Source organism: Anas acuta, chromosome 4 (genome assembly GCF_963932015.1).
Source record: "Anas acuta chromosome 4, bAnaAcu1.1, whole genome shotgun sequence".
NCBI classification, from domain to species: Eukaryota; Metazoa; Chordata; class Aves; order Anseriformes; family Anatidae; genus Anas; species Anas acuta.
The window spans coordinates 73,443,952-73,459,308 of record NC_088982.1 but is presented as its reverse complement, the minus strand read 5'-3'; the positions used below and the strand labels follow the sequence as shown (position 1 = coordinate 73,459,308).

The 15,357-nt window shown below is 48.4% G+C and overlaps 1 protein-coding gene across 3 annotated transcripts in view; it reads right to left on the bottom strand.

Moving 5' to 3' along the window:
- The window catches only part of ANK2 (ankyrin 2), a 356,900-nt gene that overhangs the window by 238,520 nt on the left and 103,023 nt on the right, over positions 1–15,357 (bottom strand). Inside the window, exon 1 of one of the 3 annotated variants that reach the window (XM_068682022.1) lies at positions 13,645–13,806. The exons of the other annotated variants lie outside the window; for them this stretch is intronic. Within the exon in view, the coding sequence (XP_068538123.1) occupies positions 13,645–13,734 (90 nt within the window). The 5' untranslated portion in view covers positions 13,735–13,806. Of the gene's footprint in view, positions 1–13,644; positions 13,807–15,357 lie in introns of those variants that run through there. 3 annotated transcript variants of the gene reach the window in all.

Below are 15,357 nucleotides of genomic sequence, written 5' to 3'. Positions count from 1 at the left end.
AAACTTTATCCTTTTTTCACAAGCAATAAGACAAGCATTAGGAGAGAAATAATACATTTTCCACTCTACAGCAGCTCACACATCAGGAGCTGTCCCAAGTTAGCAAACAAAATGTCCTGCAGCATCCAGGGAATGCTGAATGGGACCGAGTGTAATGTCATCGTGTGTCACTGCTCCCCCTGCACAAGCACCTCGGGTCTTCATCAGAGAGCTACCCATGGCTATACCCCTTCACACTCCTTGGAGAGGGCTTTGTCACCCTAAATCTATAAGCCCGGGGTTTAAGAAATGACTTGGTGACATGATATCCTTTAAACGTGGTGTGATCAGAGGTTATGCTTTACTTACCATTTTCAACCCTTCTAACAATACATTTTTGAGCCAACATGCATACATAAAGATGTATTCACTGAGCTACCACGGAATGTTTAAATAAATGTAGCTGGATATAAGCTTTTCTGAAAACTCTCTTAGATCTTTTAAATATGACTTTGTCTTTTTTTTATATATTAAACATTTGCATTTCATATGTACAGTGTTTCAAATTAATATACAACTACAACTAGAGGGTAAATGCTAAGCTGAAAAGTCATGCCTAAACTGCTCAGCACACTAACACCTTGCCAGCTGCCATACAGAAATATGGAAAAAACAGTGACCCCGAGAGAGAAGCGGCTACGTTTGAAACTATTTACTCACTAAATACCAAAAGAAATACAATATCATGCTGTTTTGTAGCCTCTTTTTTTAAAGTACCTGTCTGAATTAATTCAAAGCTATCTGCCCTGTTCGGCACAGCATCAGGTAAAACACGCCAACTGCAGTGACACTGCTCGCTGTGGAGGCGCTGAACTGCCCCAAACACGGCCACCTCTTCTCAACAGGAGGAGAAAGGTGCTTTGGGAATCAGCAAGCAGTTCTATTCTAAATACCGCCAGCTCCAACAACTTGAAATATAATAGCAAATGTAAAAAACATGCACTCAGATCCATACAAACTGATACAACCCTCCTTTTCTCAAGAGGTTTTCTGGAGCCAGCCTGGCCCCAGAAGGCACAGAGCAGCAGAGACGGGAGCCAGCGTCACAGCAGCCGTGAGATACCCGGCAGGTATGTGGGTGTAGGACTCCACCTAAATAAACCTGGCTTTGTTTGCTTTTTCAGCTCACTGCAGTTTGCTCTTCCTGAATATCAAAATTCAAATGAAGAACTCAATAGCAAGACTAAGAGTCTCCATCATAAGGAAGGAAGGAGGGAAAGCGCAAGACGTTGTACGACAGCAGTGATTAAGACTTCATTTTTTGGGCCCACAAAGACTGGGTTTTGCAAAGCTGTGACAGAAGAGGAGCACGCTGTTCAGCTACATCCGAAGAGGCTGTTTGCAGAGATGCATGACTGAATGCTAGGGAGTGGGTGTGCACGAAAATGTCTGGTGCAACAGGAACGTGCTCCAAACACTACTAGCGTATCTCAAAATAAAAACTCCTTTGGAAAAAAATAAAATGCAGGCAACCCTGACGCTCAGAGTGGAAATAAAAAAAATCTCTTGAAATATTTCTTGCAGACCACTGAAGGAAAAGAAAAGAGCAACAACAGCAACAACTAAAGGTCAAGTACATCCTGTCAAGCAAAAATATCAGCACAGGTAGAAAAGGAAAAAGACCTCAACTGTACTGGGTTATGACATGGATTAAGGCCTTTTATCTCCGGTGGCTGACCTAGCATAACGACATTCCCTTTTGATGCTGTCCAGCGCCAACAGACATGAATTAGGTCTCCCGATACAAAACACAAGCACTCTCTCACCTACTACAGTTGCTCATGGCCCCAGTAATAAGAACCACAGGTCTTCTAGTCAGGGAGATCCGTGCTCTGCTCCGTTTGTTCCGGGCAGATCTCTGACTTGGCACGCAAGGGGGATCTTTGGTCCTCCAGTCCAGCCTCCTGCTATTGCAGGCAACACACCGCCCAATCCTAGCCATAAATTTATTTAAATCCATGCTAAATCAGCCAACTTACTTGCCTCTCTTTGCTCTGCTAGCAGCTGGTGGCTTCCAAGCCTAGTTCCTCAAATGGTTACAAATAGCATAGCTCCAGGCCTAAATTTATTAAACGGAAAAATTATATCCATTTATAATCCAGGCCAATGTTTTCATCTCTTATAAAACAAACTACTTTTTCCAAGTCTCTTCCGAGGCCTCTCCTGTCCTGTTTCAATTTGCAGTCATCTTTGTAAAGCTTGGTTTTATCAAATTTTGCATATTATTATGGATGATATGCCACTGGTGGTTTGTACAGTAGCACTGACATTCACCATCTCTACTCAGAGGACTGTAGTTGATAATAGCACGGGATTGCTTCCTTACCAGATTTGTGGCTCACTCATCTGTATCCTGCAGTCAGCTGTCACGTTCGGGTCCCTGTAGCCTTTGACTTCCAAAGCATTAAGAACCGAGAGCACAGGAGAAAATTGTATTAGGCCACAACTGCATGATCTGGTGTTTTATACGAGTACCTTTCATCCCTCTCTCGTAACATCTCTTGAGGATTATTATCCACTTCCTTCTGTGCCCCACCCTTCCCAATCCTGCAGATATCAGCAGGTTTTCTATTTCTACTGTCAAAATGAACTTATTTCAAAAAAAAAATCTAACTCTGAGTTAGAACCAGTCCCCTGGTTCAGCTTTGTCTGTTAGGCTCCCTTCAAATGCACCTCACTGGGATCTCTGCTTCAGCCACGTCTGTGCTGCCGAGATAGCATCACTGACACAGACTGGCAAAAATGTGCAGACTGAACATGGGAAGATAAATAGGGTGCTTTACCTCTGTATACAGGCAAAGGGGCTGCAGGCAGAGCTGGCTGGGGATTTCCCCATCAAGGAGGTTCCTCCACTCACATCCATTTCTAGTCAAACCATGGCAAACCTTGCTCGTTTCCTACCCACCTCCTGTAGCTGTTGTGCAGCCCAGACTCCTACGGTTCCTAGCTTCAGGGTACTCCCTTTGGGCTGAGTACAGCCTTGGGAGCTTTGATTTCCAGACCAGGAGGTCAACGCACACAGGGCTCCTGCTCCCCCTCAGTCACCAGCTGCCAGAAGGAAACAAGAGCTTTGAGTTCCCAGCTCGAAAGTCTTCTGGAAATTCACTTTAAAAAAAAGATTTTTGAGTATTTATTCCTTATAGTCTAAAACAAAATCAGAATTTTTTAATATATACAATTGAAAAAGAACATAAATTCCGATTATTCGGTATAAAGTTACAGATGGAGAGTTACCCATCAGCAATCCCTGTGGTAGCACATCCCAGGATAAGACAGGTGGTCTCACCTGTGACAGCCTGCAACCTTGCCCTGTTCCACTGACACTGACTCTTCGGGTGATAAAAGATGTTTCTTCGAAATATTTGTAACTTGAGGCACTGCCCTAGCAGCTGTGAGAGCTCTGCACTTTGTCCTGCACCACAGGTTAAATCTGAGGCCCTGAAAAGGTGAGGGAAACCACACATGCATTTTTAATGCTCTATTTGCTCACACCCACGAAACCCAAGAACTCCTCACTCCCTGGCTGGAAGCTCCCTGCATTTTATAAATAGTTGCTGTGCACGCCAACAGTGCCGCGGGTAATTAAGCCCTTATCCTGAAAGATATTTGGAAACCAATGCACAGCTTCGTATTCTCAGTGGGCAAGCAAGCGCCCAGCATCGTATTAGATCGATCCCTGGTGTTATAGACCCAGAGGAGTGAAACTTTAAGGCACAAAAGCCATCCTGCTGTTCTGCCTCCTTGGCGCTTCCCCCCGTTAACAAAGCCACTGCGAAAAGGCAGAGCGCCCACATCTTGTTGTAAGGACTCGTTCCAAGAGGCTGTGGAGAGGAGGGGAAGGGCACCTCTGCTGCTGAACACGCAGGGGAAGCTGCTGGGGGAGCTACTGCTGCTCCTCGTGGTGGCCTGGACCAGCACTGCCCGTGCTGCAAGGTGGCACTGCACCTGCACACGGACAGCAGCTTGAAGAAATTCACAGCTAAATGCCTGGCCGGCAGCCTGGCCAAGGCAGATGGAGATTTTAGGCATGCTTCTTAAAGACCAGCGAGAGAAGAGGTGAAGGCAGAGGGAGGATAAATCGTGTTTTCAAAGCGATGTCCAAAGAACAGAGAGCTGCTGATGGAAAACACGTTATTTTTAGAAGCCAAACGCGAATCCCTTCCAAGACTTTTCCTTTCTGGATTTCAAGTTATTTTCCTAAAAACCTTTCCCATATTTTTGTCTCCCGTGGCTCTCCATTTCATTTCACTGAAATCACATTACGTCCCAGCAATCCAATTGTGAAACCTCTACACTTAGCAAATTCCCAGAGGCTACAGAAACATTTCTTCACTCAGAACCACTAAAGAAATATTTCTTTATTCGAGCGGACAGATACATGGAAGGCATTTAGCGACCTAAGGAAAACAACTCACTGAGCCCTGCACGGGGTGACGAGCTGCATGGATGGCGTGGACAAAGGTCTTCAGCGTTCATGAGAACCTCGTCGCAGCCAGATCAAGCATTTATGTCAATTATAGCAGAGGCTAAAGGAGATCGATGAGAAAAAAGTGTGTTTCTTTCACTTCCATTCTGAAATGTTTTGTAATTTGAAATGGAATTTAATTTTTTTTTTCAGCAAAAGCTATGAGTAACAGAACAAATATTTACGGGTAGGAGACCAAACAAGAAGCAGTACTTTTAGAAAAGAGATTTCGAAGAGGGAAGGGATCATACTTCAGCATTTCCTGCTAAGGTGTTGAGACACTGCCGTGCACGGTCTCTCTGCTACTCTGAAAACAAGGTCTGTTGACCAAGCTGCTACATACAAGCAAACTCCACAAGTGGCAGCATCCTCTCCAGGATAAAAACCAGGAGTTTTTCATTCCTTACAGCCACAGAGATACCCCTGCCCCACACAATCCCTGCTGTTACTTTGTAAGGGTTTTCCCACCTGATTTTTTTTTGGCAATTCTGCATCCGAAGCTTGGTGCTGGTGGGGTTGAGGAGCCTGTCTGCGCTCTGCCCAGCAGCCGCAGCTCTGGGCACCGATCCCAGGAACACGGCTCAGAGCTACAACAAGACCTGAGCCCCATCCCCAGCGAGCACAAGCACCAGAAGGCACCACGCAGATCCCTGGACATTACTGCTGTAAGGAGAGATGCTCGCTGTCTGCCTTAAAGGGAGTCTCTGTGATGAGTGAGGCTGTTTCATCGCGCTTCCCACCACGAACGTGCCCCTCCTGCACTGCACTCATGCACCACGTGTTCGACCATCCGAAAGGCTGCAATATCCACACTCCAGAAACACCCATGAAGGGTTTCAGTAGCCACACTCTGACCGTGTGAAACAAGCTCCTCCACCCAGCAGCACTACTCCAGTTACGGGTCAGGGGCTTTGTCTGACGGATCAGGACAGTGTCAGGACTATCAGATTCAGGCACAGCAAGCAGGCACCACAGCTCACGTTTTGGAAGCAAAATCCCCCAGCCTGATTTTCCAAACACACGGCCTTATTTCCAGCAACACTGGAAAGCTTGCGGGAAACAAACCTGAAGTTACAGCAAGGGAAGGTGCAGCTACTTTTCAAGACCTCTGAATAAAACAATTTCACCTCTCCTTCTCTCCCGAGGTTCATTCCCTTGCACAACACGCGGCTGGGTGCGCAGAGCCCTGCAGACAGCATCACCTGCAACACACCTGGAAATAAACTCCTAGCAAACTAATGGCTCAGCTAACCATGTCCTTGCTTGTGTCTAAATCCAGCTTTCTCCTTACTGGAGGTCCGGCAACTCTCAGTGAAACTCTGCTAGCGCCGTGTCTTGTAAGTTTAATTAAGTCTTAAAAAACAGGACACAAAATTTCAGTGCCACTCACGATGGAGCACTGAGGCATGCTTCGCTATGGATTAAAGCAGGGGAAATGCACTCCTGGGTCTCAGCAAGGACATAAAGCAAAATACAAAAGAATTGGTGAAAAGATGGTAGAGTACCTGTTTCATTTACTATTTTTAAAACTCAGAAAAATAAATAAGCAAAATCAACTCCCCCCAAAAGAAATTGTTGTAATACCACCTGGCACCAATAATCCACCCCCACATTGCACCGCTTCAAGGCTGTACGTGAGGAACTTACTCAATCCTGACAGCTGGGGCTCAGCTCGGTCACAGCTGAGCACTGCTTTTCTGCTTTGAGGCCAAATTGGCACAAGTCAGACAGGTATCTGTATGCGTCCACAGGTATCGCTTTGCTGAATTTTATGGTAAAAGCTGGGCAATGGACTGACGGTATTACGTGTTTTCCGCAAACACCAGTATATGCTAAAGGTTGTGACTGCTGCTGCAATAAAGCCATCCAGATAATTCTGCTAAGTAACAAGGAAAAATGTTCCGGAGAAGGATTAAAGACTTTGCCCCGGAATTTATCTAACCCGAACTCTAAACATATTGAAAATTAGCCCTAATTCAGCCGTTAATGTAGCTAAATCCCATAAACATCAAGGGTAAACAAGGAAATATTCAGCTTATGCCTGACGGGCTGAAGCTCAAAGCCATTAAAAGGCAGTCTTTGAAAATTAGTGAAGTCAATGGCAGTCCCTCCATTAACATCACCAAGCCTTGGCTCACACAGCAAAACACGACTTACGCTGTTTTTTTCTGAACGCAGCCAAGAGAAGAGTCTGATTTCCAGGACACATCTTAAGATACTAATGTTAAAATCACCCTGAAACAGTTCCTGAATACTTTGAGTGACCTCTGAGAAAAGACTCCAGGCTCAGCATGCCCTCGGGTGAACAGTCCAGGGCATGGAGAGCAAAGAGAACTGCAAAAAAAATGCCCAGGGGTGCTCCTCACCTTCTGCTCCGATGCAGGAGCGGTGTCCGAAGGCAGGGAGGTCACACACAGAGAAAATAAACCACGGCCCCACCATTTCCAAAAGTCCCGGCCTGAAGGGTGCTCACCCATGGTGATGACCCATCAGCTCTGGTCTCCCACACGGACGCCCAAAATAACGCTTCACCAACTCACTCAGACTCGACTGTTTTGCAACCGTATCTTCGTCACTTTGAATACAGCAATTAAAAAAGTGACTTTTATTAACTATGTTTACTGCTTTCATTTAGTGATTATTCTGTTTTTTAATTAAACATATTTGGTCTCCATTCAGATGAAACCAAATTATGCAGATGAGGTTTCCAGTGATGGGATTTTTTTCATTCATTTACCCAAAAAAGTGGGATACCATTCACGTAAGCTGTACAGACGTGAGCCAGCCTGCGTTATTTCTGCTCCGAGGTGTGTAGCAACCAGTTCCTAGCAGTGATCTCTAGGAAAGGCGCGTTGTACATCACTATCCTAATTGCTGTCAAATTCCAAATGGCTCCTGCTCCTAAGCTTACAGGGCAAAGGCAGAGCCCCACGTCCTGAAGCGTGCGTTAGGGCGTAATGAGCTCGAGGCAGCTGCTCCCCAAACGAAACCACCGCCTGCTGCTTCTGCTGCTTACCTTGCTGTGAAAAGAGCAGTCCTGCTGCCGGCCACACACACACACCCACACCCCACTCCTCCTGATGTTTAAGCCTATTCATCCCTTGGCTGGATCGCTGTGCCTACCAGGACAGATCACGGTCACAGTGATGATGAATAAGTGCCACTGTCTCTTGACATTTGCACGCTGACGTCTGCTCTCGGATGGTGAAAGCTGCCAGATGTACCAGACGCTTAAAACGTTTCAAAATGAGGGACTAGCAGAGCCCTTTGGTCGTAGGAAAGCTGCATCACTTTTAATTTAAGTTTCAAACAAGGTTCAGAATCATATCTTCAATGGGGGTAGAATAAAAAGCAATTGTTTATAAACATCAGATTTCAGTTGTGCATTTCAAAGCTATCGCTGATGTTCTGCACTGCCTCAACCAGGTCAACAAATACTTCAAACAACACCTTATAAAAAAGCCAAGTAGTGGAACAAATTGTCAGATTTTTAGCAGATTTAGCTTATTGTGAACCTAAATTGTTGCAGGAATCTGTGCCTTCCTGGTGCCTCTTCAAATCCACATCTCCTGCTCAGATCCAGCACTGCACCGTACTACAAGTCCACGCCACCCAAGGCTGGATGAAACAAACAAAAGCAACCAAGCACTTCTGAAATACTTAGCCTGTGGCAGAAACCTATATGCTGTTTAACCTAGAAAACCATTTTGAGCTGCAATTACTGCAATTTACTCTATCATTTCCTTCGAAGCCGATCCTGCTCTCCGGAGAGCACTTCATTCATGGACTAAATGTTTCTTTGTGTTTGAGCCGCACCGAGAGGAAATACAAGCAGGTTACAAATTGCTTACCTGCGTGTAACCCAGTGGCAGGCCAGCTGGGTGCAGCCCCAGCTTAGATGAGATGATGTTGGCAGGCACCTGCCTTCCCTCCCCACACTGCTCTGTGCTCAAGACCTTTTATTTTGGGAAGGTTTGGGGAAGGCCCATCAATGCCCACGTACCTGACTTGCAGTGCCTGTAAGGATACGCGGCCTTTCTCTTTACAAGGTGGAGCGCTGCCTTTGTGTCCCCCAACCTCTCCTTACAGAAGAGAAAGGTGAATTTGGAAACGAACTATGTGCATGTTCAACTACATGTTGTTTTCTCAAGTGGGACCTGGAGCAACTCGCTGCATCACTCACCCAAGTTCACAAACTGTTCTGAGGGAGCCTGACACACTGGCCCACCTGCCTACTCCCCCCACCAGGGCACAATGAAATCAAGGGGAAAATAAGCGGGAAAACGCGACCAATCTAGGATCAGGATCACACAGAATGGTAACACACAACAAGTTTCTGCTGAAAACGAAGCGGGGAAACACTGCGTTATTTCTGTACAGTGTAGGAATAACAACAGCAAGCTCAACTTTCAGCTCAGCAATTTCTGCCACCGAGACAAAAGAAACCACCTTAATCAGCGAGGAAAGCTTCTGTAATAATTAATTCCTGCAAGTTAATGAGGATGCAAGAGATGGCTGCATCACAGGCCGCAGTACAGGTGGAGGCAGAGCACATGGCTGCCTCCAGCCGGGAGCTTGGTGTCCCCAGAGCTTCAGGCTCCCCCAAAAACCCAGCTCGGTGCCTGCCACGGCCAGCCCGCAGGAAGGCGTGACGGGGCTGCAAGATGTGAGCAGGATGCAATCTGTGCGGTGCTTGACAGCCCCAGGCATCCTGCGGGGAGAAAGGGAAGCTGGCGGGGGAACAAGGGACTCGTTCCTCTGACTCAGCTGCTGTTTGCCAAACATTTGGGAAAATGAGCAAGAACTGTGAATGATGAATCGGAAGCCTGAAATGCGCATCAAGCGGGTGCGGGCTCAAGGCTACACACAGGGCTGTATAAAACCCACCACTTTCATCCAGGTGCACGAGCAGGCAGATGATTGCCTCCGTATCAGCTTCGCAGCGCTGAACCTGTGAAATGTAGCGCTTGCACGAATCTGCTAATAGCTAAAATACCTCCATCGCTTTGTTGCTTATTACTCCTTTAAAAATAACTTCAGACATTTCAAGGAGCAACATATAAGTTACAATGAAGTGTAACATGAATACATGTAACCTTGTAAGTAGCCGTGTCAGCTCTAAGATTGCTTATTCCTCCAGCACGACAGAGCACAAGAATACCTGGAGTCTCCTGCTGCTCTACGGGACCTAGAAAAGCCAGGCGTGGCTGCTGTCATTTGCCTTACACCCTTAGGATGCTAGAAGAGCAACCACGATGGCAACACAAAATGCTGGAGTCTAGATGTTCGGCTATATCCCCCGTCGTTATTTCCCTTGTCTCTCTGCTGCAGTAAGTGGAAATTATTTCCCCAGAGTGTCGGGCACCACGGGGCTGCCGCCAGAGAAGCACGGGGTGCCTGGTGCCAGGCACCAAAAGTGACGGCTGCTCTGCTGCAGCCACTGAGAGGTGAGGTGCTTTATCTCCTCCTGAGGCTCGGGCACGATGTTCTTGTTCTGTTACCATTTCTCACAGCAACCACAGCTGGAGGGAGCGCGCGGGGAAGGACAGAGAGAAAAATAATAAAAAATAATAATAAAAAAAAAGCATTTGCAGCTATGATGTTAGTTTTATACCTAGCACAAAATGTACTGGAAGCCTTGTGATGGGAAGAAGAGGCAAAAGGAACAAGCAACACATGACCACAGGAGTGCAAGACTATCGGTGGAGTTGCATCAGAGCATAAATCTTTAGGAATACAACTGGCTTAATCACTGATCTTTTTTTTTTTTTTTTTTTTTTTTTTTACAAACCTGCCTCTTATTCCACGACTTAGAAAGAGGTTTTGTATTTTTTTCCCTCTACTCTGGTCTTTCCAGAGCCATTTCTCTCTGTTTACTTCCATGTAAATTGGATCGAGTCAAGTGAAAGCAAGGCTGTTGCAGTTCTCTAAAACTGGTTTAGCCAAAAGAATAAAACCTTGTAGATTTAAAAAAGCCATGGTACTTCATCCTGCTAAAAGCAGATGACTTGGTCTCTCTTAGAAGAGGAGACTCGGTCTGGTTTCATCTCAGTGGGATCATCAAACTGGGAAGCAAAGAGCAGCACGGCCACAGCCATTTATCTCTCACCAGTAATAACAAGATGGTGAGGGAAATGGATGCAGCTAGGGAAGCCAAGAGGGTCTTAGCAAGTGTGAAATGAAGGCAATTCGGAGGCAATGCCACCCAGCAGACTGGGACTGCTGGTACAGAAGCCTCCACGCTGACTTTAGGGAGAGACACACACTGACTCAAATTGTGCTTCTGGAGGCATTCAATTTTCTCCTAAATTCCATAGCTGAAAGAGAGAAATAACCTGGTAAACAAACATTTAAGAAGACTTAAATAGCCCGTTTGCCATCAATGAAACTGCTCTGTAATACCATTACAGCAACACAAATGACATAAGTGAAAACCGAGGAACGAGGGAATGAAAGAGACCTCCACGTTGAATCCAGTCCAGCGCTCCGTTAGAGAAATCACATCTCATTCACAGCTAATCGAGTTTCTCCTGGTTCTTTACCTGATTATACCTATTAGAAGGCTGCTGAAGAACCTCATTTCCTTTTGCCCTCAGACAGCCTTTTGCTCTGGCACACGGAAGAGGCCAAGCCCTTCCAGTTTTTCCAGGAGAGGCTCTCTCACCCAGCAGTCCCTCCCTGCATGCCTATCCATTCTTGTTCTTAAGCCTCAGTGACCAGAAGTCTGCATGTTTTCCAAACTAGGTCTCAACTACCTTATGAATTAATAGTCTTAAGTAATTGAAATTAATTAAAAGCATTAGCTTGTACAGTGTAATGATTGATTCCATTAGCAGGTATACATGTACACCTTCCATTTCTCCAGTGACCAGTAGGCTTTTTGATTTCTGCTGTGGTGGTTTTCCATCTGAAGCATCTATAATAGGAAAAGCCACCCTTGGGAGGGTTCTGGGACACCCAGTCACCGCACAACGTGCTCAGCAAGGCACAGGAGGAGGTCTCAAAAACCTGAGGCAGCATAAATTGACGTGCACTTGTTATGCTGCTCTTCAGAACAGGCGGTACACCAGCTACAGGGACAGGACCGACGCACACCACGCGCTGCTCCCGCTGGGTTTCCACTCAGTTACACCAGCAGCAGAACAAGGCAGCCTCTGTTCGCTCGCACCTCCAGCAGAATAAGTCTCATGCTCTCTGACACCAGAACTGGATGAGGATAGAAATTTAACACGATTTTTCCTAGGAATGAAGTTCACGATATTCCAGGTGTAACGTGGAGGAGAAGTACTACGGGAAAATCGGATCTTAGCCCAACAGCTGGAGTCACAAACCCATCAGGGCAGCCCACAGACTGCTCACAAGCACCTCCAAACAGAATAAATTCATTTTGGTGGGTCATTAATCTCTCCATTTTATGAAAATTTCACCTGTTCAGTTTTTCCTATTCTGTATTAGGGTGACGTTGAAGCCATTTCATTTTAAAGTCTGCAAATATAGAATAAACCTGGAGCACTGCTGCGAATCGGAGAAAACCCTACACCACCTCCCAGCTCGGACGCTCTCCTGGAATAGAAGACGACCCAACTGGATCCTGTATCTGAGATGCACTTCCCTCCACCTCTCCCAATACACAGATCAAACTCATCTGGCTCAATGAATATTTAACTATCTACACAAAAGGGATCAACTTCCACAGAACAGATAGAGGGCACGTTGGATGGTGCAATGCAGCTCCGTTCAGCTAAAGTAGTTCAGGACCTGAAAACAGGCTACGTTACTTTGGATTTTGGAGCTCGTGCACGTGGCACTTTCATCTCTGCTCCAGAAACTGTGCCTACCGAGTCAACGTGGAAGGGAGCTGAGTTCAAACGCGTGCTTGCTGATTCAGACAACTTCCATCTGCAATTCTCACACCCTTGGCTATTCCAGGATGTCTCTTCCTTATTAAAAAAAAAAATTGATATATCAATTTGTAGTTTTAAGAAAGTTATTCCTAGAATCTAAAAATGAATGTTCAAGTCTGGAAATGTATTTCTTCATGAAGGCAATAAGGGCAAAAGTTCAGCAGACCTAAGCCTTTACCAGACCTGAAGCACTACCATCTACTGCATCCAAACTGAGCGATGTACAATTTTTTTTTGTTTTATAGTTGTCAACTGAAAATGACCAATTAATGTTTTCCTGTCATAAAAGCTATCTTGCAGACACAAAAGCATTGGTTATGTTTTTTGAGAAATGGATGCATCAGCTGTTGGCAGACCCTGCACACGCAGGCTCTGTACAGGAGATGCTTTCTAAGCACCGTTTGGCAGCAGAGCAGCACGCACCCGTGTGTTTCAACCTTGAAAGGCTCTTGGCCACTTTACTTAGAAAACAATGGCAAAACAAGAAACCCGTATGTGTGGATAAAATGAAGGAGCTGGAAACACCCACTTTGATTTCTCAGAGCTCCAACACCTCCCTGCTGACACAGACTGCTCCCAGCCGTATGAAAGCACAAGGTACACACCCAGCCTCTTGATTTTCGCCTCCTCGGCTGTGCTCAGAGCACCCTTTCCAATTCTGCCCTCAGGTTTGGAGGTGAGGTGAGGCGGGCGCTCCCTCTGCCTCTGTCAGGCTCAGCATCCAGGCAGGGTGCGATATAAAACCCCCCGCTGTGTGGAGATCAGGCAGTGCTCCCACACAATGGGTGGGGTGAGGCGGGTTTTGTTCAGCCTCTGGCTCAGCCCGGCTCACCTCGGGTGCTCGCAGGGACACGCAGAGAGCAGCAGGGAGATGTGGGTGGCACTGTCACCTCTCACCACACCGCCTTCCTCCATCGCCAGCTGCGAACGAGCACCTCGCTGCAGCTCCCCGTGCGCAGGGCGTTATCTCATCAGGCTCTAACACAGATCCTGCACCCCAGGCTGCTCGGGGGGTTCATCACGGGGCTGCCCCCCCTCACCTGCATGCAGCGGGGCGCTCCCACAGCGCCCATCTCGGGATCGCTGCAAGCAACAGGTGCCCCCACTGTGCTCCCCTGGGGGCCCCAGCCGAGCAGCCCAGCGCCCCCTCGCCTGCAGCAGCCCGACCCCATCAGCCGCCCCTTCCCCAGCTCCCCCCCCCTAACCCCGGGTGGGGCCGGGGGAGCCCCCCGCTACCTTTTTGGGCCGCTTTCTGCGCTGGCTGCCGCCGCCGCCGCCCTCGCCCCGGTCGCTGCCGTCGCCCCGGCGGGCCGCCTCGTCGCCCATCGCTGCCCAGCGCCTCTGAGGGGCCGCCGCCGCCGGGCCATGGGCGCCTCCCGCCGCCGGGGGCGGCACCCGCGGGGCGGAGCGGGGACGGCGACGGAGGGAGGGGACGGAGGGAAGGGGAAGGACGAGGAGGGACGAGGAGGGAGGGGAGGGGGCCGGCGGGGCGCTGATCTGCACGGGGACACCGGGAGGAGGGCGGCGGGAGGCCCCGGGGACAGGCGGCGAGGGAGGGACCCGCGCTGAGGGGCTGAGCCCGCGGTGCTGGTGCCTGAGGCAGCAGGACGCCGGCCCTGCCCCATGTCAGGCAGATCTTGCACCAATTCGGCCCCTCTGCAGAGCTGGCCCCTCTGAGCTGCCTGTTTATGGCCCCACGAAGCGAGCCGCCACAGGCAGGCTGCTGAGGCGGGGTGCCCTGGGTCGGTCCCCGACACATCCAGGGGCTGAGGGACACGCCTCGAAGCCACTGCGGCTTCAGCTGTATACCTGCCTCAGAAGTGTGAGGCAGGAGGACTGAGGCTGGCACAGGCAGGGTTTCCAGAGCTTCTGCACACCGGGGAGGTTTGCTAGTCCTGCACGCTGCAGCCTCGCTTCAGGCCGTAACCAGGCTGGGGGAAGGCAGCAGTGCTGAGGCAGAAAGCTGGGCTGCACGCAGAAGCCGCCCCGCTCCTGTTAAACAGCCCCTAATGTCTACAGTGAAACACCATCCTCACCTCTTCTTTGTCGTGTTTGTTTCTGAACACCACCACAGCACTGCAGGAAACCAAGTGCACAGCGTGACAGCACCCACAGACCAAAACCTGGCGAAGCGCCTTGTGACACGCATGTCAGATCCTCGCCAGATCCTTCTAATATGGGGTCAGGCACTGCACAGTAAGCAATTTTTAACCCCAGGCTGCAACCACATACCTGCGTACCCCTCAGCATCTTATAGAAGGGATATCCTGTCTTCAGCCCATACCTATCAACCCACAGAGCCAGTGCAGTATCCCCAGCGAGTAATCTACAATGGGGCAGTTCCCATAAACAAGGGTCTGCACGATCAGATCAATTAGTGCGTGGAAACGCTAATTAAGCTGGTTAAGTTGTTTTAAGGCCCACATTCATTCCAGCTAAGTCCAGGTGAGGTGCCTTAACCCACCCAAAACTTGAATTTTGGTGAACAAGTGTTCAGACTAACAACATACAATTAACCCCCTTTGTACAACTCTGATGAAGGATTTCATCCTTGCTTCAATTTGCTTTACAGAACCAACAAGAAACTATGCACCGAAAGTGAGAGGCAACTCCCACAAAGTTCTTCAGCAATGCGCTGGCCCAAGCCCTGCCAGAAGCTTCTTGTCGCACATTAGGGGTAACAGCAGCAGTATTAAATGAATCCCGTTAATCTGGTAAGTGCAGTCAGTTGGAAAGGCTTCCTTGCTGAGCTTCATTTGGGTGCTTTCCAGACACAGGACCCTTGCTCCCATTCCCCTTTGGTCCAAGCCAAAGCAGAATGCCGGCTGTGGGGCTGCTGGCAGATGACACCAGCCTGCACCCAGCTGCATGGCACCGCATGGGGAGCGCTGCTGCTGCCACCGCTGCCACCCTACAACTCCCTTGGGAACGCCCATGCTGCCATGCCCT